We start from the raw sequence: 23,996 nt of genomic DNA, 5'->3' as shown, positions 1-23,996 counted from the left end.
TCTCACACCACAGCTGCTGGTCCAAGTCCTCCTGATGGAGTCCAAGCTCTTCCCGAAACCATGACTTTTCTCTCCTAGAACGGGGACTGCTCACCCTGCCATGCATCTCCATCAGATGTGCTGGCTTCGCAGACACGATCAGGACCATCTCCCCTTCTATATCTAGTGCATACACGCAACCCAGGGACAAAATTCCTGGGTACTGTGACAGTCAAGAGCTAACAGGTACTGACCACATCTTTTCCTCCCCTCCCCCATTTATACCATCTTGATCTCCTCCTAAATCTGTGGCTTCCTTCCCTTCCCCTCATTTTAGTCTCTATTCTCTTCAAGTCTGTTCTTTTCTCCTGAGTTCCTTTAAAAGTGCAACAGCTGTGACATTAACAGTGATGACTTAACGCCCATTATCATGCAAGCACTTGGAGGGCCCTGAATTGCCTCCGAGGTCTTTCGAAGTTTCTGACCATGCTCTGGGCCCCAGACACGTTTAGCTGAGGCCTGCTTCCCTCAGCCTGCCTGGGAAGGTCACGTGGTTGTATCCCCAAACAAACTGGAATAACACTGGTCATCTAACATCACCTCCTCTCCTTCAGGGCAGGCTTACTGTTCTCATTAAGAAAAGCCATCATGGTCTGTATGATGAGAATTCAGCCTTGGTCTCCATTTTCTCAAAGTCTCTTCCAGTCTCAGTTCTTCCTGCTCTTAGACCTTCCTAGCTTGTACTCACCCTCTCCCCAGCACAAGCTGATGCCTCCACCTGGAACTCTGTCCCCTGACTTTCCCATGGTTGGGGCTGCTTCTCGTCATGAAGGCTAATGCCTGAGTCTCCTCCTGTCCCCTTAACTGTCCCAACCCCTCTTCACACCAGTCATTCTATCATACACTCCCGTTTTGTCTTCTTCATAGCATGTAAGATCTGAAATGCCCCTGTTCCCCTGTTTCTTTTCTACCTGTCTCTCCCAACTGAAAGGTCAGCTCCACAAGGGCAGGTGTTCCGTCTCATTCACTGTCTTCATTCCAGTGCCTAGAACAGCATCTGGTACATAACAGGCACTTATACAGTCATGCAAATGGAAGCCTCGATAACTTCGTACACAGTTCTGATGGCCTTTCTCTGGGCCCCCAGAAGATGGAAGTTGAGTCTCAGTATGTGCTCAGATGTGCCATAGCATTTTCTGCATTCTGAGTGTCAGGGACAAAGGATCTCTGGGGTTCTGATTTTAGAAAAAACTTTAATTCTTGGCTTCTCCAGGACAGATCAGGATTGGCTAATTAAAGAGAGTGACTTGGTCAAGGTCTGAACCAGATTCCTCCTATCAGTATTTTCTTTCTACGTGTTTGTATCTCAACATTTTGTTTTATGTGTGTTTGCACCTTATTGTCATCCCACATGTCACTGTAAATCATTTAAAAACATAGATACACATGACATATTTCTGGTCTTAGAACCTGGGAATTCACCCAAATCAATTCCTGGCCTCCACACAGGCCCACGCCCAAATCAAACGGGATTTCCACCCAACTATTAAAAGGTTTCAGGGGAAATCACTTCCCTTCAAACTCATTCCAGTGTCTCTCAATCTTTTTATTCCTCCCTCAAGGGAAACGAAGGCAGCTGTGATCACGTGCCAGGCTCAAATGCTTAAGACAAGCGATCAGGTTGACAAGTGGGAAAACACACACGCGCAGTCCTTACCGACATAGCCTGGGGTCCCACAGGCTGTGGACATCACGTCTCCTTTGCCCTCCATTTTGGACAATCCAAAGTCACTGATCATGATTTTGGACTCTTCATCCTGACTGTAGTACAATAGGTTCTCAGGCTAAAAAGAAATGTAAAAAAAAAATCTGTTTTAAAAGCTGGGTTACTTGTGGGAGCCTCACCAAACCACCAAAACTTAATGACAATGGAAGAACAGACTTGACCTTTAGACACAGTAAATGCCTTAAGAAAAGCAGTGTTTAGTGAAAACAATGCAGGGTGCCTTATATAGTATTGGGTATTTACGGATTTTCAATAAATGTGAGCCCCTTTCCCTTATTAGTATTTTCTCTACTTAAGAACCATGAACCATATATTGAGGCAACTAGAAAGCAGATGTCTCTCAGACTTGTCAATTCATTTCTTGGGTTCGGGGCACAGAGATTCCCAGAAAGAAAACTGTCTTTGCAGGTGCTATTCGGTTTCTTTTTTCTGACCCTTGTCAGCAACCTGTCTCCAACCTAAGGGTCTCTCTCCCCGCCCTAAGGGACGTCCCGTGTCCATAGCTCGGGCACATGCACTGCACTTCCCCCTTTCCTGGGCCAGCTGATATCCGAGCGCTCCGCTCCCTGGGAAACAGGGGGAGGTCATCACGGAATGAATCGGAGGCGGAAGATCTAGAGCTTTCTAGCCATGTGTCCTTAAAAGCTCTGTTTCTGTAGAAGACGGGTCAAGATGGTTCCTCGTTTGCTTCCCTGACTGTAAAATGAAATGTCAGAGCTCAGGCAGCAGTAATGCACGACGTGCAGCAAAGGTCCGATTACAGCTCCCGTTTCCACTCTAAGTCTGTATACATCAGTGGCACCCCCGTGGTGTCTACATGGGAGGGGCTTATGGATGGCAATCCTGGGGTAAACCAGGAGACAGCAAAGTTTCGTTTGTATGACATCTTGTGGAAAATTGGGGAATCTGGTTGTTTCCGGCAAAAAATGGGGGCGGGGCTTATGGAGCCAGAGAGAGATGTTGACCAAGCATCCCCCCACCCTTGCTGTCTCTCACAGTTAATTTTCCATCCATGACCCCTCACTCTGCTCAACGGCTATATATCCCCATGTGTCCTTGCCACATGTGCAGCCCAATTCTCTCCCCTAATGCAATGCCCCTCTTGCAGGAGTCTTGAATAAAGCCTTCCTTACCATTTTAACCTGTGTCAGAACCATTTTTTTCTTTAACTGAACCCCAAGGAAAAAAATACTACCCCTCACTCAAAATAACATGATACATCATTCCCAGTGACTTTAACCCTGTGGATGAAGCATAAAATTAGAAGAAAATCAAATGTATGCTTGAGGATGCTTTCAATTCCTTTTAAACTAGAATTAAATGAGCCAATCAATAGTAGAAACAACAACACTTAGAAAGCAGAGGGAAATAATCTAACCAAACAGTGCACGTGGCTCATGGCTTCTCTGAATGTTTAGGGATTCGCCTTTGATGAACAGTAAGAATCCAATCATGGGTGCAAAGAGAATTTTTTTTTTTAAGTTTCTCATTTTATAACTTCCTGTCCCAGTACTTCTACAGCTGGAAAGTCAAGGATCTCATGCTCCTAGACAAGGCTGCATCCAGGCAGGAGACGGCCTAAGAGCCCCAAATCTCTCCTGATACCTTCCTCCTACAGGAGACGCATTTGGATCAATGAACTGCTCTTCTGAAGGGCAATCATCAAGGAGGGTTCAGTGGACTGGTCATTCTCAGCTTAGGTCAATACTTCTACTTACCTCCAGACTTAGTAAGCACAGCAGGGCTTTACTTGCGGGGAGGGGTGAACAGGGAAAAAGTGGGAGGGAAGACGGGCTCAGGGATGATGTGGGTGGAGGCCCCCACTAGGCAGTAGGAGGGCTGTGAGGGGTGGAGGGGCAGGAGGAGGGAGGCGATCTTACGATGCTTCCTGGGATCCTATGAGGCCCAGGACTCACCGAAAAATGATTTTTCTGTATTTTACGGCATCTTTGCAAGACAATTCGTGGCCAATACTTGACTTGGGATGTCAATTCCAAGCCCTGTTCACATAACAAGCTTTTAAAAGATCTGAATCAACACTTCCTGTAAAGTTCATGTTACCTACAGTCATACTCCTGATCCAGTATTCTCACCTGGGGACAATTTCGCCCCCCAGGAGACATTCGGCAATGCCTAGAGACATTTTTTGGTGGTCAAAACTTCAGGACTGGTACAGGTATCTAGTGGGTAGAGACCAGGGACGCTAGTGAACATGCACAGGGCAGCCTCGCACAGCAAAGCATGACCCAGCTCCAAAGGGCAACAGTGCCTAACAGGAGGAGGCAACAGTGCCTAACGGGAGGAGGCAACAGTGGACGTTTCGCTTGTTTTGAAAAAAAGACAACTGATCATCGTTAGCAGCTTCTGGGGCAAGAAGACACAAGAATACCTTTCTGAAGGGAGAAAGAGGTAAAGCCACCTGTGGGGGTAGGGCAGCATCTCAAATTGTGCTCTAATCTTACATGAACCCAACCATGTTCTCTATTGCTCTGGCCTCTATCACAGAGTTTAATTTTCTTAGAGGTTTATGAAAATTTAATTCCTGAACCCCAACTTCCTCCACATAGATCAGACTTCTTTGTGCCTCTGAAAAGAGACCACAGAAAGGTCCTAAAATGGTAACATTCTATCCACAATTACAAGCCTGGTGATCTTAAAGTTCTACAGGCTGGGAGCTGCACGTACTTCTCCAAAAGTGTTACCTGCGTGTAAAAAACATGATCTCCCATAAAGCCAGTCCATCCATGACCCCTCACTCTGCTCAACGGCTATACCTCCCCATGTGTCCTTGCCACATGTGCAGTGGAGCCCAATTCTCTCCCCTAATGCAATGCCACTCGTGCAGGGGTCTTGAATAAAGCCTTCCTTACCATTTTCTAAGGGGGAAATAAACATTGCCCATCTAGGAAGTGGCTTACCTGCTTAGAAATGATTTCTAGTAAGTACACCACATCACATCTCTACGGTCACTAAACTAACTTGTTCGGGAAGAGCCAGCTGCCTGCTGTGGCCTGGAAGCACAGAACCGGCATTTGGTGAGGGCACAAGAGAGCAGAGAAGGCACGGCTGCCTGGTACAGAGGCGCCAGGTCACCTTACCTAGCCCTTACCTGGCCCTCTGAAGGACCTGCAAGTCCTGAAGATGAACTACTTGTGCTCACAGCCCATTTCACCCATCAGGAGGCTAGCAAAGGCTGTAAGAAGTCCATCAACGTCCTCAAATACCCTCGTCCAGCAGTTCTCCAAGTGTGGTTCCCAGGCCAACATCAACATCATCTGTAAACCCCTTAGAAATGCAAGTTCCCGGGCCCTGATGCAGACCTGCAGGATCAGAACCTCTGGTTCAGAGCCAGCAATCTGTTTTTACAAGCCATCCAGACAGTTCTGATGTAGGCTAACATTTGGGGCCACTACCCTAGTCAATGGAAAGTGATTAACATGGAGAAAAGCAAAAACTTCACAGTGAATTCCTATGAAAGGCAAAGCCACACCATTTTATACCTTGACAGCCAGTGCCAGATGACGGCCGGATGTTAACATTCTGTTTTAACACACGTTTACCATTTATTCCCTAAATTGATTTAGATTGCCCGTAGTTGTGTATAGCATGGCTTCAGCACAATATAATCCCTGTGTTTCTGACAGGAGTGGTGAGTATGTGTGCTGGGATGAGATGTCTATCTTGACTGGTGCCGTGAGTTCTAGGGGCTGGACCTATAACTGCTGTAGAATGAAGCCACTTTATAGCCTCGGGTCAACAGCGCAGATTTTTTTCTGTTCCTCAAATTGATATGTTCGATACCTACCCTTGGTACTATGATACCTACCCTTCGGCATCCACAGAGACCCTTGGGCCAAGGTGACCAAGGCCCAGATCCTTCAATGCTATTGGTGAAGGGTGAGTATTTCAAAACCTCATAGGGAAAAGATAAGAATGGAACCGACAGGACATTGGGAGAAGGCTGTAACTGTATGTCATTTAACCCATCTTTCTGGATAACCTTTTATTTCCTTTCTCCCTCACCTCACACCCTCTATCTACTGCTCCCTTTCTTTCATACGGTGGGTTGCACTGAAACAGGGCTGGAACTGGGAAAAGGCTGGAGAACTGCACTGGGCAATCTTCACGGCATCCAGGTCTTGAACAAAATTACCCTTTAGATAAGTTTGAAGCAATACACAACCTACCTCCCCATGGCCCTTTCGCTGTACAGTGGTTATTAAATGTCCCAAACAATGGCCAGCCCCATTGATCTTCATCATCTTTCAAGCTACCTCTGGGTCCCAAAGACCCTGATGACTAACAGTACACAAAGCCCACCGTGTCTACATCAAGGCAACCTCATCCCTCCTCTGGAGCCAATCTGCTCCGACAGGTGCATTGTGGGTTGGAAAGCAACTGGAGGGTGTTGCTAAGCGACAGCCTCACCTTGAGGTCCCTGTGGACAATGCCCATTCTATGGAGATAGTAGACAGCATCCAAGACCTGGCGGATCAGAGTGCTGGCATCTTTCTCTGTGTAAAATCCCTTCTCCACTATCCGGTCAAACAGCTCTCCACCAGATACACTGTTTAAAAAAAAAAAAAGAGAGAGAACCAATCAGTATAAGTTAAAAAAGACGTGTTAAATTTTTCAGTGAAAACTACCAATAAGACCTTTCAATATGGTGAAAGACCCAGACTTTATTTCAAAAATTAATCCAGGGCTTCCCTGGTGGCACACTGGTTGAGAGTCCACCTGCCGATGCAGGGGATGCGGGTTCGTGCCCCGGTCCGGGAAGATCCCATGTGCCGCGGAGCGGCTGGGCCCGTGAGCCATGGCCGCTGAGCCTGAGCGTCCGGAGCCTGTGCTCCGCAACGGGAGAGGCCACAACAGTGAGAGGCCCGTGTACCGCGCAAAAAAAAAAAAAAAAAAATCAATTTTCAGATTTAAATGTTGCCCCCTTATTCCCCAGAAGCTATATCAGGGCAGTGTTTCTATGTCATGATGGTACAGATGGTCCAGGATGAAATAAAGTAAATAAAAATCAACCAGGATCCATGGACTGGCCAGGCCTGAGAAGTTTCTCTTGGCCTTTGCCTCCATCCTGGTGGGACAGCATTAACTCAGGATAACCTTTCAGAATATCAGCATCATCAGTTATAGGGCGATGACACTGGATAAGATGCCTCCTTTGCATGCGAGTATAGCCTTAAAGGTTTGGGCGGTGGGAGGGGTGCTGTGGGCAAAGCAGGAAGCAGCCAACAGGACGTCCGGGTTCTTGACCTAGTTCTGCTCCTAAGGTGCTGAGAGGATGGGCACTCCTGGAATCTTTGCACCTCAGTCTTTTTATCTGTAAAATGAGGTAGTTAATCTAGTCAACCACTCCCTGAGAGGCATCAGAGCCTTAAAGCCACTTGTGATTTACAAAAAGAGATAGAAGAACGACACTCCATTACATTGTTTTAGTTCGGTTTTTGTTGAGAATATTTCATCTCAATTTCTTTGAATTTCAGATTGCATTACCATTTTTTTTTTTTTGTATTTATCAAAAGGGGACCTAGGTCACTAAAGGTTAAAAAGCCTTGGTGGACAGAGACCCTTTCAGCTCTGAGATTTGATGTTGCTCTGAGTTGAACAAAGTAACAGAACTGTTAAATCCTGAATAGAAACAATTCAACTGATACCTTTGCCTTCAAATTCTTGGAGTACAGACTTCTCTAAGAAAAACAATGCTTTGTGCAAATAATTAAGCCATCCCTTGAAATTAGCTTCAAGGGATATATCAGCACTATTTTAATAAAAGAGAAAAAAATTTTCCAAAAACAAAATGAAAAAGGTGTATGTGAAATATTAAGATCATAAAAGTTTCACAAACAACTTTTACATCTTTAAAAGACAGGCCCCAGGAGTGACACACACACATACACTAACACACAAAGCTATGATTCATTTTCTTCAAGTCAACGCAATTAATGTTCAGTAACTGAGCCACTGAAATGTTCTTTTCAAAAAAACTAATAAAACACAATTGCAGCTATAAAAGGCCTAGGTATTAGAGTCTTTCCCATTACATATAATCATTCCAAATCATACTGCGCTTGCATAATGTCTCATTTCCAAAGCAAACCGAGCAATCTAGATAAAAGAAGAAGGACGCTCAGGAGAAATAAAAAGCAATTCAAAGAGTGAAAAGAAATACAAACAGGGGAGCAACTACATCCTGATGACCATGTTGTCTACATTAACCATCCTTAGGTAAGCCCAGATCCCAAGACATTCCCTCTCAGCAACTCACATCAAGTTCTCGCCACTCTTCATTTTTCTGGAACCTTCTTCCAATGATTTCAATGGAAGAACTTTGCAGAGCTTGAGGATGTATTACAGGAGATGCACAGTTGCCAGGGGTAGGGAGAATCTGTCTGCATTCACTTGGAGGCATTCACTTCACTGAATCATTTATTCAATCATTCATTCCACGTGTACTCGGCGCCCATTAGGTGCCAGCCGCCCTGTGCAGCTGGTGCCAATCAAGGTGGCATTAGCTGCGCCGGAGGAAAACCCTGTCTTGATTGTGCCCCTCCTCATTCCCTACATCAGCCCGCCTTCAATAATGGTACCACTTACTAGTGTTCCAGTGCTTTCTTACCGCTGGGCTGCCTGCTACTCACATCCTCTGCAAGGTGCTGGAAGCCCTCGAGCAACAATGCTCACCCCTGGGACTTCCCTGGTGGTCTAGCAGTTACGACTCCTCATTCCCAATGCAGGAGCAATCCCTGGTACGACCCCTGGTCAGGGAACTAGATCCTGCATACCACAACTAAGACCCAGCACAGCCAAATAAATAATAAATAAATAAAGCTCACCCCTTCCTCCACCTCCCACCCTTAGCACTCTGTGACCTGCACTTTGCCAGGTCCCTTCCCTCCCTCAAAACTGATCTTTCCTGCTTCCCATTCTCTCAAAGTCCACCTCTCTGCGATGTGATATAAGGTATTAATAGCCATTGAATAATATTTTCACTGTGATAGGTCAGCAATGCAATAAGAATTGAAGCATCAGAGTTGAAGTTTAAGATACTCCTGTCACATGTAGTGTCAGGGTCTCAATTTTCTGCACATTTAGTATTTCACTTCTTAAATTCCAAACTGCACCAGGGATTTATCTTTCTGAACATTGCTCAGAAAGAATGTCATTTCCTTAGAAACCAAGGAACAGGGTGAAAGTTTAAAAAACTTGCCAATAAAAAATGTAACAATACTGATAAAAATACCTTAAAGTTTGTAAATCACTTTATACTTTCCAGAAATCTCCTTAAGCACACATTTCAAAAGGCCATTCTTACAGAATGAATGTTTGTGCGCCCCCGTCCCCCAATTCATATGTTGAAACTCTAACTGTCCCCCTCCCCCAAACTGTGTGATGGTATTTGGAGGTGGGAATTTACGGAGGTAATTAGGTTTAGTTGAGGTCATGAGGGTGGGGCCCTGATGATGGAATTAGTGTCTCCATGAGAAGAATAAGGGACACCAGAGAGTTTTCTTTCTCTAAGCCATGTGAGGACCTAGTGAGAAGGTGGCCATCTGTAAGCCAGGAACAGAGGCCTAACAGGAACCAAATGTGCCAGCACCTTGATCTTAGACATCTCAGACTCCAGAACTGTGAGAAATACATCTCTGTCCTTTAAGCTGCCCAGTCGCTGGTATTTTGTTATGAGCCTGAGCTAAGACACCCAATCATTTTCAAAATCACTTGTGAACAACCAGAATCCCAGAATCACTGATAAGGAAATAAGTTTAGAATTGTGGCAAGGGGTCTGTCTCATTTTCAGGCTGGCAGGACACGTGAAGGTTGGGGTGGTGGGCTGCTGAGCTGACAGGTTGTTTGCTTGAGTCAACATCCTTCTACGGCAAGCTTCCAATGTGTGCGGTTTAAAGGTCCTCTTTAGAAATGGAGTTCCCCAATGAAAACACGCAAAGCATCAGAATGTAGTTGGAAGGATCAGGGGTCAGGGGATTGGAGAAAAGGAATAGGACCATAATAACAGGTCAATAAATAAAATTACTTAATGGCAGCTAGGGGAGAGAGGTTCAGCTTTAGGGGGATGTAACTATATAGAAGGAAACTGGCTACCGAAGACTAAGGGAGCAGAAGACAGGAATATGGTTTGAAAAATTCTCTACTCCTCTCAATTTGAACTTGGACATTTATTTAGAATAACCTGCCTTTGCAGTGAACTTGGGTTTGCTCAGTCTCTGATCTTCCTTGCCTATTACGCTGCACTACTATCACTGTATGTGAATCTTAACTATGCAAAAACCAAATAGTTGGACGTAATGATCTCAATAAAATTTGTTTACTTGCAAAATTTTAAGTAATGCAAATCTCTTCAAATTAAAAAACAGTCAAGAAACAGAATTTCAGAGTTGCTGGATCAAGTAAACTAAGTTTTGATTCTATACTGTAATATATTCTGTAATGTACTATTATATACAACTTTGTCAGTATACCATGCATCCACTGTTAATACTGGGCAAACCATGTTGTTTTTTACATGCACTTGAACTTCATCTGATTTTGGTAGATATTTTCCTCTTATTTTAAGATTTACTGCTAATTATAGTCTAAAATGTTTTATATCTTACATCACCCACACGTTCATTCAAAAATGGTACTTGTGCTAATGCTGAAAAATGGGCTCCAAAAATCTATTCCTCTAGGAGTTACATTTAATAAAATATGAAGAAGGCCAGTGGAAACCAGAACATGTCACCCTCAAATATGCCTCTTCGACATAAAATTATTTTGAACTGAAGGCAGTTAAGAAGCAAGTAAATGTAAGAGAAGCTCCCACTTTTCTGTCTGAAGGCAGGAAATAAATTCTCCTTTCACTGGAGACAGACTCTTATCAGCCCAGAGTGAAACTGGCAAGTAAACCATGTTCAACTAACCCTTATCATCTTCGTTACACGTCTTCACCGTTTACTACCCTTATTACAAACTACTTTGTCTTGTCCATTCTTCACAAATTTATTGTTTGCCTAAAAGGTATAAAAGCTTCCTGCCCTGGTCACTTCTTGAGGTCTTCATTCCCTTGTGAAGCCTCCTGTGGATATGTAAAAATTCAATAACATTTGTTTGCTTTTTTTCCTATTCATCTGTCTTTGTGAGTTTCATCTTCAGATCCAGCCAGGGACCATCTGAGGGTTAAAGAAAAAAACTTCTTCCTTCCCAAAAAGGCCAAATAGTATAGTGCTGTGCGATTAATATTAGAGACAGGAGTCTGAGAAGTATTAGTGCTGATACTGGGGATGATAAAAAGCAGTGTTACAGCAGATATGCCCTGAAATTCACAAGAATGTCAGATAACTAGGCAGCGCCAGTGTTCAAGACCCGGGAGGCGTGGCTACAGGAGCCACATGGCTTAATGTGCCCCAGAGCAAGGCTGGTTAAAAATGCCTGTTTTCTAAGAACATTTCCCCTATTTGATCCTAAGGGGAAGGCAGTCCTGAAACATACAGGTTGTGACTGAAAGGCTGCAGACAAAGCAGTTTTCAACTGTGAAACCCCAAGGCCCTGATAACAGAAATTTTTTTTTCACCCAGCCTGGAGAAAGATAAAGGCCATCAGTCTTTGCCTCAATCGAGTCCCGACTTGGCAGCCCCTGGAACTTCCTTCCTCCCATGCAGGGCACCCGCTGTCTCTCTGTCCCCTGATCCTCACGACTTCATGTGTCTTTGGTGCCCTCACTCTCTGCTCCTGGGGGACTCTCTCACCCACTCTGGGACGATTAAGGGTTTATTTCATGAAAACTCTGTCCTCAATATTTCCCTCCTTCAACAAATCCCACTTTAATAATCAAAATACCTTTATTCTCAGAATTCAGTTTCGCGACATCTTCCCAGCCTCAATCTGTTCAGAAGTTTCCAACACACAAACACACGCCTCTCCGTGGAATGGGGCAGAGAAATGTAACCCCTTGTGTGCCACTGCATTTTGATTCTGGCTCTTTTCCCTTCTCAGTGTCTGGGTGTTATGGACTGAATTGTGTCCCCCAGCCCCCAATTTTTTTATGTTGAAATCCTAACAGCCGCCCACCGCCACCCCCCACCCCCACCCGCCCCAGTCAAAGTACAACTCAGAATGTGACTGTACTTGGAGATGGGGCCTTTAAAGAGGTAATTAAAGTTAAATGAGGTCATACAGGTCTAGTGAGAGAAGACACCAGGGATGAACACAGAGGCTGGACCCCGTGAGGACACAGTGAGAAGGCAGCTGTCTGCACGCCACAGAGAGAGGCTCCAGGAGAAGCCAAACATGCCCACACTCTGATCTTGGACTTCCAGTCTCTAGAATGCTGAGGAAATAATTTCTGTTGTTTCGAGTCACCCAGTGCGTGGTATTTTGTGATGGCAGCCCAAGCAGACTGTCCATAGTTGTGTACTGCATCTTTGAATGTATACTCTCTTTATATTTTTTTCAAGCTTTATTGGGGGAAAACATTTTTGCTACTTTACTTGCATTGTATGCCTTTTTATTCACCTAATCAAATAGTCTTGCATCAAGTGATAAAATACGCTGTCCCTGTTTCCAAGGGGTACACAGGCCAGTGTGTATGGGGGGCAGGTGACCAAGATACACAGACAAGAAAAACACAGTACGGATGTTCTGATGTTGAAGGGAGAGGGGGTGAAGGTGTTTTGGAAGACCACAGAAGGCCAGGGGACAGGGCAGGAAAAAGTGAATCGGAGCTGTCTTAAAGGAGGAGCAGTATTTAGTCAAGTGGAGAAAAGTCCAGTGGGCAGGCAGAGTCCAGTCATTTGAACGATCACGAAAGGAGTTTTTGCTGAATTAATTTTCAGGGAAATAGAATCAATGAAAGAAGCATTAAGTGAGCACCTTCTATAAGCCCACCACATGGCATGCAGTTAGTCTCTATTTGGGGAGATACAAATTAAGTTCAAGTTGACCATCAAGACCACTAGCAACTAATGACTTGCCAGGCTGTGATCCAGGCTGGTTGACCACAGGACGTCGTAGACGGGAGAAATCCGTGGTTAGGGAAGGTTCCTGAAGGAGGTATCTGAACTTCCTTTGTGTCCTCAGTCTAGCACAGCACTCACTGAATGGCAGAAAAGTGCTGGCTGATTCCCGAAGGAAGGCGTTAGGAGGAAGATCATGACAGGCAGGGAGAAGAGGGAGACGCAGGAACGGACAAGATATGCAAGGAAGCCGGACTTATCTGGAAGATGTGACCGGTGAGGATGAGTCGAATCACGAAGGATTCTGGAAACCACGCAGCAGAGACTGGATGGGCTGCATTGGACCGCACTTAATTCTCAGCTGCTTGTGATCCAAGGCAACCCACTTCTGAGAGAGATGCTACTGAGAGTGTGACCATCTGTGCATGTGGGCGTGGAGGGGAGGGACATCTTGGAACCAAAGGCCTTTTGCAGGGTGTGTACCCTGTCCTCCAAAGCAGGTCTGTCCCTGCCATCCTGGAGGCCTACTGCTTTTGCAGTCTCGGTCCTGCAGGCTTCCTACCACCTTTAGATGTGCTCACAAGAGCACATCTAAAATCCATTCCTCCGACTCCATGTCAACCAGCTCTGTAGTGTGCACTGATCTTCCATCCATCCAGGCAACAACTTTCACTGCCTTTGGTGGGGCCTCAGTGATTCCTAACAATCACCTCTCCCTGTTTTCCAGCTATGCCCCTCCAGCTCCCATCCAGCTGCCCCTCAAGGCTGGCCAGGAAACATGTGGTCACAGCCAAAACAATGGGTAAGAAAGAAGTGAAGGTGTTTTAATTTTGTATATGAAACGTGCTTGCTGAGACTCTGATAGAGAAATTCTACTTTTGCATTACTCAAGAAAAGGATGAAAAGATTTGTTGAAAAAAATTATTAGCATGCTCAAGATTAAAACAGTTAATCTCTTCCATCACCTGTCCACATTCCAAAAAAAGATAAGTTAATCACAAAATCATCTTTATGGGCCCAGCACGCTTCCACTGCACTGCCCTGCTACAAATCATTTTTAGATTTTTGTATTCTAAGAGGGCAAAGCGTGTCTTATCCATATTGAATCCCCAGGATTTATGACTTATATTCTAGTGAAGGAGGAAGAGAAAGGAAATAAATGAGCAAATAGGTAAATGTGAAACATTCAGAGAGTTCAAAACGCTGTGGGGAGATAGAAACAAGCCTGAGATGAGTGTGTGGTGGAGCCACTTTTATGTGGACTCCGAGATGGCCCCACTGGATGACAGGGAAGAGCCACAGCCCAGTGATGATCCGGGAGAGCTTCTGGGCAAAGGGGTGAGCTTGTCCTAAGACCCTTAGGACAGCACAGGTCTTTCTTAAGGTATTTGGGGACCAAAAGCAAAGTCATGGTGACTGGAATCTGGTGGGCAGAGTAGAGTGGTTGAGAGAGACGAAGGCTCAGGTCATGCAGGGCCATGTGTTATGGGTTGAATGTTTATGTTCCCCACCCACCCCCACCAAATTCGTATGTTGACCTAACCCACAAAGTGATGGTATTAGGAGGTGGAGCTTTTGGGAGGTAATCAGGCCATGAGGGTGGAGCCCTCATGAATGGGATTAGTGCCCTCATCAGAGACCCCAGAGAACTAGCTGGCCCTACTTCCACGTGAGGACACAAGAAGCTGGCAGAACCTGGAAGAGGGCTCTTACCAGAATGCAACCACACTGGCACTCTGATCTTGGACTTCCAGGCTCCAGAACTGTGAGAAACAAATTTCTGTTGTCTATAAGCCGCCTGATCTATGGTACTTCGTTATGGCAGCCCAAATGGAAAAAGAGGCCATGTAAACTAAGATTTAAACAGGGGGGTTATTCTACATCAGATGAGGTATCATTGGAGGGTTTTCAGCGAGGAGACAGGGGAACTGGTTTACAGTTTTCAAAAATCACTCTGGCTGCCTGCAGTGTGGACAATAGGTTATAGAGCAAGAGTGGAAGAAGGCAGATCATTGCAGAGCCACTGTAGTGATCCACGTGACAGAGGCTGGTGGCTCAGCTTGGGGAACACTGGAGTCTAAGAGAAGTATACAGACATGAGGTATGTTTTCGAGACACAGTAGACAAGACTAACTGATGAAGATGATATAAGGCATGCTGGAAGGAGAGGAATCAAGAACGTCTCCTACATTTTTGACTTGAGGAACAGCTAGATTATTTGAAAAGGGGGTCCCTGGTGAAAGAGCAAATTTGGAGGGGTTAAAAACAACTAGGGCAGTACTGACCACCAGAACTTCCTGTGATGGTGGAAATGCTTTTTATCTGCAATCTGATGTGGTGACCACCACTCACAGAGAGCTACGGTGCATCTGAAATGTGGCTAGTGCAACTGGAAAACTGACTTTTAAATCTTATTTAATTTTAATTAATGTATTAACTAATGTAAATAGCTCCATGGCACTACCATAGTGGATTGCATAGATCTTGAGCCTTGGGTAGGATATGGAAGTCTGAGATGCGTGTGGGATGGAGATGTCAAGCAGGTAGCCATAGATACGAGCCTGAAGGTCCTGGGGAGGATTAGGGCTAGAGTTCAAAACTAGCAAGTCATCAGCACGCAGATGGTCTTCAAAGCCAAGAGGGTAGAGCTGATCCCCCGGGAGAGTGTAGCTGGATAAGGGAAAGGCGTTTGAGTGCTGGGGATCCAACACTCAGATAAGGATGAGCCAGCAAAGGACCAGACAGTAGGAAGCAAAGGAGGCGTGTGGGGCCATGGAAATCAAGGAGAAGGGTCTAGTCAACCCTGACAGATGCTGCTGAGAGATGAGGGCAGAGAAATGTCCACTGTATTTATGAAGATGAAGATCAGGGCTGGGGGCGAAGAGCTGGGAGTCATCGGCATATGAGATGCTTCTAGACCTTGGGACTGGAGATGTCCGAGTACAGGATTGGCCTATCTGAGCCTCATTTTCTCAACTATACAAGGGGGAATTATGCCTGATCTAAGAATTAAGTGAGGGGACTTCCCTGGTGGTCCAGTGGGTAAGACTCTACGGTCCCAATGCAGGGACCCCAGTTTCAATCCCTGGTCCGGGAACTAGGTCCCACATGCATGCCGCAACTAAGAAGTCCACATGCCGCAACTAAACATGCCGCAGCAAAGATCCTGCATGCCGGCACAGGCAAAATAAGTAAATAAATAAATAAATTTAAAAAAAGAAAAAGAATTAAGTGAGACAATGAAGGGAAAATCCCTAGGCAGACTCCTGGTGTGCTGCAGTGTTTTGTAAATATCGGTGCCCTTCTCCCTTTTCTGCAGGGGATCGGGGGCAGGAGCCAACCACTGACTGACAAGGGATCGGTGTGAAGGGAGCTGCTAGAAACAGGGAGTTGCAGTGTGAGGAGGGTGACATAGGGCTTCAGGCTGAACAGGCAGGAGAGTCCCCTGCTCTCTTCTCTGCTCCGTGCAGACAGGCTGGGCTTTTTGAAGATATCCACGCACTTGATTAGGATGGAAATCTGTGACAATGTCAGCCTTCTTACGTAATCTCACAACGTTGTATTGTGACTTCTGTCTGTATTAATTAGATGCATTTCTATAACCTTCTATAATGAGGACTCGCAATGTGAGGGTCGCAATGTGACCTCCGATGGCACATTTCCTGAGATGTTCTAGGTTAATGAAATACTGATAGATGTGCCGCAGCCCCAGGCAGTGACCTTGTGGTAGAACGTACACAGTATGGGCTTTATATTAACAGATGTTCTTCAATATACCAAATATAAGTTTTGGAAAAATTCTGTAATGAAATGTTTGTTACATACTGGCCTTCCCACCATTAGTTCCAATGAGGAAAATTTCACTTGGCAACAATTTTTTTTCTTTTGCAATTTTCTAGTATTAAAATAATTTTGCATTCCTTGGGTAGATAACAACTGGAAGAGATTGGAGACGGCTCTGGAATAGGTCTGGAGTGTGGCGTGGTTACAGGTAGTCCGTAAAATTGCTAACTCCCATGTAGGGAATTGACAGTTGGCTGTTAAGCACAGCTTTGCCTATCTTGGGTGAGTTTGCTCAAAACTAACGGAGAACAACTATGCAATTTTACATATGCTCAGAGATTCAGAATCTGAAGACAACTTGATGGGGTCCCAATTTTATGACAAGCCTAAAAAAATGCAGTTAATTCCTTTGTCCAGCTTTAATTTATTATATGTATTTATATTCATTCTAGTGTTTCTCAGCCAATCTGTACTGAAAATCTTGCAGCAGATGCATGGGACAGCACATGCTTCCAGGTAATATGAGAAAGGTCTAACAGTGCCTTCAAAAAAACACAACCAAAATAAAAATGGTCTACCTGTTGTTCAGACTTCATTAAGTCTACGGAGTTCAAGTTCACTTTCTATCAATAGCATTGACAAAGGTACAAGATCACAGCTGCCCACTGTAGGGTTCCCTGGCTCTGGGCCACCTTTGTACCTGTTGAATCCTCACATATTTTTGTCTTTCTAATTCCCACTCATCATTTAGATCCTAGCTTGAATATCACTACTTCAGAAAAGCCTCTCCTGATCCCCAGACCAGATTAGGTCCTCCCTTCCCCCTGCCCCATTACATTCTCTCTCAGCATTTGTATTTCTGCCCAGCACTCATCAGGTAGAATCGACTGTTGGCATATTTGTCTGTGTAATGCTCGTCTTCCTACTCTGCCCCTGCCTTTTCCAGACTGTGACGTCCACGAAGGCAGAGGCAATGTCAGCCTCTTCACTGACACTGTTTTACCCAGGGCCTGGCCAGGTACCTGGCACAGACAAAAAGCTAACCAAACAGACGTTGAATAAAGAAAGCTTTTGCACACACATACACAAAAAACAAAACAGTGAGTGGGATCTGGATGTAGCTGGCCATGGCATACACAAGCAGTTGTGCAAATCCTCAAAGCTCATGCCACGTAGGGCACAACAGAAGTGTTCTGAGGCCCACCTCATCCATCAACCCACCCAGCCATCCATCCACAATTCTCCCAGGCACCTAAACTTGCTACTGGTTTGCATGCTCTACCTACGTCTCTCCAATCATATCTCCCCTTGACCTCTTCTGCTTTGCGTTTTGCTTTTTTTGCCTGGAAGAGGCACCCTCACTGAAGGATGTTCTAGGGCCCCCGACGCACCCAGTGAATGGTTCTCCCACCTGGCTGGTCCTGGCTTTGCCCAGGTACCCTGAGCAGATGAGACTTTGTAAATTCCCCTCAATAGAAGATTACCTAAAAGCAACTAAATAAGAGAACCCTTCAGCATATTTTTATAACCATCCGTTTAAAAATCATGTCAAAAATCTATTTAGAATGATTTGCTGAAGGGTGAGTTATGAGTGATATAGAGCAGGGTGTGGGGACACAGTGACCCCCAGGGTGTAAGTGCCTGTCTGGTACTGTCATGACCTAATCCGTGCCCCAAGGACTGGATGGGGCAGATCAAAACAGACCAAAGCCGTTTGCAGAACGAAAGCAGTGAAGCCATCAAAGTTTGCTGTCATTTGCGAATTTTGATTGATAACTGTTTTAAACATTCCCTTGTAATTGCGCAAATAGACATTATACACTGAAATGGCTTCTTCAGTTAATTTGCTCTTTTAGAATGAAGATAATGAAACAGACCAGGTTCCAGACATTTCACTTAAGTATCCACTATTGCTCTCTCTCACTCAGCCCAAACTCCTCCAAGTCTGAGACTATATAACAAAACCTCCACTCACAGACTCACATATTTCCCATGTGTTCTAGTCCCTTATTGGGCAAAAAGAATTCTTGCTGATGGACTTCCATTTTTTTCTAGCCCCCACACATTTACCCTCCACATGTAGCAGAGTGAAATAAGATGTATCACGGCACTGAATGTGATCACTGCAACATATCTGAAGATAACATATGACAACCTACAAAACCTCATTATGGTTGTATTCAGTATGAGCCTTAACATTAAAACAGAGCAAGGTTCTCTCCAAAGTGAACAGGCTTCTACAGATGGATCCCGCTGACCCCAAGCAACGAACAGCAGCCTTGTGAAAACCATCCTGAATCTGGGTGGTACTTTACTACCTCCGAGGCACCATGCCCGAAACGTAGGAGCTGCCATTAAACAAAGATTGACAGTCAAAGTGTGGGTAACTGGTAAGACCTAAAGTTCCTGCTTTCACACCTGAAAGTATCTCCTTATAAAAACAAATTGTTTGTGAAAATAAGAGTGTGAAACTTGAGTTACAATCAAATTTAATAGAGGAAACAGAAGTCATGGAAAGGATTCGGGCCTCTTCAGGCCACGCCTCGCTCATCATCCACCACCGCTAATGAACATTTGGGGCCTCTCCCTGCTCCGTCTGCTGCCAGCAGGAGCTCTGAGACGTGGGCGCAGTAAAGAGCCCTTTCTGGTGGTCTGTGTATATATAGCCGCTGTCCTTGTCACCAGAAAAATCACTCTGGTCAGCCAATGACCCCAGATCAGAAGCTTGTAGCAACTACCAGTGGTGTTTCAGGTTCCAAAGCGCAAACTCCTTCCAGGAACTCTCTTCCTTCCCTCTTCACGTCCTCAGGGGGGACTCTGAGCCGCACACCCTGCCTGCCCGTCCCTTTCCTGACCCTGAACCCGAGTCCCTGGGTTCCCATGAGCCTCCTACGTCTTCCCCGCTCCGCTCTCTCAATGTCTGGGCGTGGATGACTCTTCACTGCTGCAGCTCCACAGCGGACCTCTGACAGAATTATTCCTTTCTCAAGATTATTCTGAAAGACACACCCAGCATGCTTGCTTTTGAACTGTTTAAAAAATACATTTAACAAATAAGAGAAGTTTAAATATCATGAGCTGTGAGGAGTGAAGAGAGGAATTAAATTGCATTGTCCTGGGCCAGACCAGAAGCCAGGATAACGTCTCAGCTTCCCTTTGCTGCATCTCTGACCGAGGTTTTGATGGCTGATTTTATTTGTCAGTTTGCCTGGAACACAGGGTATCCAGGTACGTGGTCAAATGTTATGCTGGGTGTGTCTGTGAGGGTGTTTGGGGATGCGATTAACATTTGAGTTGATGAACTGAGGAAAGGACATTGCCCTCCGCAATGCGGATGGGCCTCAACCAGTCGGTTGAAGGCCTACGTAGAACAAAAAGGTTGAGAAAGAGGAAACTCCTCCTGCCTGAATTCCTTCTAGTTGAGCATTGGTATCTTTCCTGCCTTTGGACTTGAACCAAAATGTCGGCTCTACCCAGGTGTCGAGGTTTTGAACTACAACTACACCACTGGCCCTCCTGGACCTCCAGCCTGCTGACCCTCCCCTGCAGATCTTGGGACTTGTCAGCCTCTAACAAAGTGTGAGCCAGTTCCTTACAATAAATCTCATGTGTGTGCACATCCTGTTGGCTCTGTTTCTCTGCAGAACCCTCATGAATATATTAACTAATACAGGGACTTTCAGCTTCCGGGTCTCGGAAGCTTCTGGGAGTTTATAGGACTCCTTGGCCTAACCCCAATGCATGGCATCACCTGCTGTCTGTATTCAGGAAGATACATTCCTGGTCTCCAAATGTAGGGACCTTGGAAGCCAACAGGTCAACCCTCTCCTTCTACCAGTGAGGGAAGTGATGCTCTGAGCTATGGCGTGACTCACCTGTGGTCACACGGTTCACAGACGGCACGGCCCCTCGGCACTGCCTCACGGTGCCTCCTGTGAAAAGACCCCTTTCTCAGCAAGTCTAGTCACTAACCTCTAAGAGAAACTGGAGAGCAGAAAAGACAGTGTGGGAAAGACTGGGAAATGAAGACTAGAATCACAGAGGTGGCCCGGATAGGAAAACAAGAAAGAGAAAGTGGTTTCAGGAGTTGTCCATCTATTAAGAGATCCCCACTCAAACATTCTCCTGAGTGGGAATGGACAGTGTGGAAAACTCACATTTCTAAGTGATTTACCACTGTTCCAACTTCCCCCTCCATTTCCAGCAAGCTTTTCTAAGATATATGAGCCCCAAGTGGGCGGATCTGAGATACAGTATCTTATGTTTTTACTTTTACAGGTAACACAGGCATCGAGCCAAATTCCAAGTGTATCTTTGATGACAAAAATGCTGCAAAGCCAATTAGAAGTCTAAAACGCTGTCCAAGTGCCAAATGGGCCCTAGGACACACCTTCAACAAAGCTGCTGGTTTTGATTTGTGGTTTTCTTGAACAAAGTTCCTTCTCAGCCTAAATTTGGCAAAACAAAAACACCAACGAAAATCCACATACAGCAACACTAAAACCCCACAACTGCCTTAGGTAGAGACTCACTTTCTTACTGTCTTCAGTACATTCTGTTTCTAGTGTTTTCACCTGGTGTGCGTGTATGCATGTGCATGCCCGCGTATTCAGAAATGACTATGAGCTCTGGTCAATCCGGGTCTTACAAATCAGCAGGTCCTCGTCAATGAGCGAGACCGGGATGGGCGCCCTCTTGGTCCCTCAAGGGTCCAGCCCCTCCGCAGCGGCGGCCCCCAAACCTACTCACGGAGCATATACAGTGAGGCTTGGCTGGCACAGAACTGAGAGTCTCAAGCGTAGAACTCAGCTTTTGTTTTTAATGTTCACATTTCTTTGCCGCCAGCATCTTTTAAAATGTGACCTTCTGTTGCATACATGCTAAGATGGCTACCATTTTAAAAACAAACAAAACAAAAAGATGGAAAACAACAAGTGTTGGTGAGAATGTGAAGAAACTGGCATCCTCAGACATTGCTGGTGGGGATATAAAGTGGGGCAGCTGCTCTGGGGAAAACAGTTTGGTGACTCCTCAAAAATTAAACAGAGAGTTACACTATGACCCAGCAATTTCATTCCTAGGTGAATGGCAAACATTTTTCATATTCATTTATGTTCACATAAAAACTTGCACATAAATGTTCAGAGCAAAATTATTCATGACAGCCAAATTGCCATCAACTGATGATTAGATGAACAATAGTGGTATATCCACATAAGTCATACAAGGAAATATTATTCAGCCATTAAAAGGAATGCAGTACTGATACACAGTACGGCACTGCAAACACAGTGAAGACATTACACTAAGGGAAAGAAACTGGACACAAAAGGCCACATATTGTATGATTTCACTTATACAAATTGTCCGGGATAGGCCATTCTACAGAGATGGAAAGTAGGTGAGTGGTTGCAAAGGCTGAGGGGAAGATGAAATGGGAAGTGACCACTAATGGGTACAGAGTTTATTATGTGATGAAAATGTTCTGGAATTACACAGTGGTGACAGTTGCACAATCTTGTGAGTATACTAAAACCCACTGAATTGTATTCCTTAAAAGGGTGAATTTATGGTATGTGAATTATATCTCATTAAAAAAATGCCTTCTTTTCTTTTTCTAGACTCATTATTGTATCAGTAGGATGACACATGTGCATAAGACATTTATACCAACCCTAGAAATAGCTTAGTTTTTTGCCTTGGCCATTTAACAGACAGAATTTTCCACTCTGTCTTCGTTTTCGGTTGTATCTTCTCCACATGTGGTCTTTCTCTCCTTTCTGATGACATACAAAGGTGGTCTCTCATTGGAGCTGCCTACCTCTTTTAGGACAGCCCTCCTCGTCGACTGCCTGCTGCCTACACACACCTATACCCACTTAAACCAACCCTCTGTCTCGAATACAGATTCTTCTCTTGAGGAATAAAGCAGAAGAACTATAAAGCACACACCTTTGTCAGATGTGTTATTCTTAGACAACCTTTGGGAATAAACCACATTCTCTGGAAACAGCCTTTAGTTAATTACATCTCCCAAGGTCTCCTATCACGTGACCTCAAATAACTTTAATGGTACCTCACTCACTCAAAGGAATATGAATTTCTTTTTCATTCCTATCAATAGATCCCTTCAGCTAAAAACTTAATTGCATTAAAACCTCACCAAAGTGATTTGCTTCAAAATATACCAGAAGTCATTTTTAAAAGGGAATATGCTAATTAGGGTAATAAAATATTCTAAAAGTGGATTAGAGTGATGGTTGTGTAACTTGGGTAAATTTATTAAAAATCACTGATTTGTACACTTAAAGTCAATGAATTTTCTGGTATATAATTATACTTCACTAAAGTTGTCAAGAAACAAAAAAATAAAGAAGGCAGGGGGGTAGAAGGCAGGGGGGTAGAGCGGGGGGAAGTGGGTAGAGGTAGAGGGAAAGCAAGGTGGCCCTTAGGCTGACAATTAGAGGAGGCTGGGTGATGGGTAAATGCAGCGGATACTGCTGGTGTTGCCTCGTGCGCCCCCTTCAGGCCACCCTAGTCCACAGTTCTCAGAACTGGCTGTTGAAACTGCCTTGCAACTAACTCCCCTCTTCCCTCTGCCCTGTCCTGCTTCCTTCACTCCTGGCAGATGCTGATCCCAACAGCTCTTCCCAGAAAATCACCTACCCCCAGAGCTCTGCTTCAGAACCTGTTTCCAGGGGACCAGACCTAAGACAGAGGCTTATTATACATTCTCTCTACAGTTTTAAGTGTTTAAAAATTTTCATAACAAGCAGTAAAGAACAAAACAAAAAACATACACCTAGAAGTTCCCCAAAGTGAAGTACTACAAACTCCAGGAAAATTACACCTGATATTTCACAGATGCTGTAGCCAATACTAAATCTGTCATTCGATGAACTCTGAGTCAGAAACCTGCTGCCCCATTATCAGTGTCTTCCCTGCTCTTTCATAAAGGACCGTGCAATGAATTCACCCATCTGTCCAGAAGGATGTGTTGAACTCGGAAGGGCTCTTCTTACCCTGTCTGCACTAGTTCCAAGAGTGTCTGTCCTCGTCAAACATGAAGAAGGGAAAACAAGGAAATCTGAGAGTATGAGACCCTCAGAAAGGCAAAGAGATACAGGAAGGTCTTGATTTTAGAGTCCAATTTTCCCCTACGTTTAATATAATTGCACTCTGCTAGAAAGCCTGCAGGCAAGAGGATAATAAGATTTCGGTGATTAAATTATTTAAAGTCTCTGATATTGTAGCATTTTGGACAGCATTCCACATATTTTGTCTGTTATATCAAAAGGATGATCTGGAAAATCCCCTTTCCTTAGGGAATCCAGGAGCCACCAATTATCTGACATTGCTTTGCTTAAAAGAAATCCCAAGTATTAGAAAGTGTTTGTTGTCTTACCATTATTAAATCCCATTGGCCCATTACATGAATGCCAGCACTATACTAAACGTTCTCAAACAAAGAGATGTAAATTACTGAT

The 23,996-nt window shown here is 44.7% G+C and overlaps 1 protein-coding gene across 2 annotated transcripts in view; it reads right to left on the bottom strand.

Moving 5' to 3' along the window:
* CAMK1D (calcium/calmodulin dependent protein kinase ID) overlaps positions 1-23,996 on the bottom strand; it is a 412,151-nt gene that overhangs the window by 50,345 nt on the left and 337,810 nt on the right. For both annotated transcript variants that reach the window (XM_082843845.1, XM_082843846.1), the window contains exons 4-5: positions 6,194-6,332; positions 1,697-1,823 (exon numbers count right to left, since the gene is read on the bottom strand). In XM_082843845.1, coding sequence (XP_082699971.1) covers positions 1,697-1,823; positions 6,194-6,332 — 266 coding nt within the window. The remainder of the gene's footprint in view (positions 1-1,696; positions 1,824-6,193; positions 6,333-23,996) is intronic.

Source organism: Leucopleurus acutus (genome assembly GCF_964270905.1).
Source record: "Leucopleurus acutus genome assembly, chromosome: 1".
NCBI lineage: Eukaryota > Metazoa > Chordata > Mammalia > Artiodactyla > Delphinidae > Leucopleurus > Leucopleurus acutus.
This window is presented reverse-complemented; position numbering and strand designations above follow the sequence as displayed.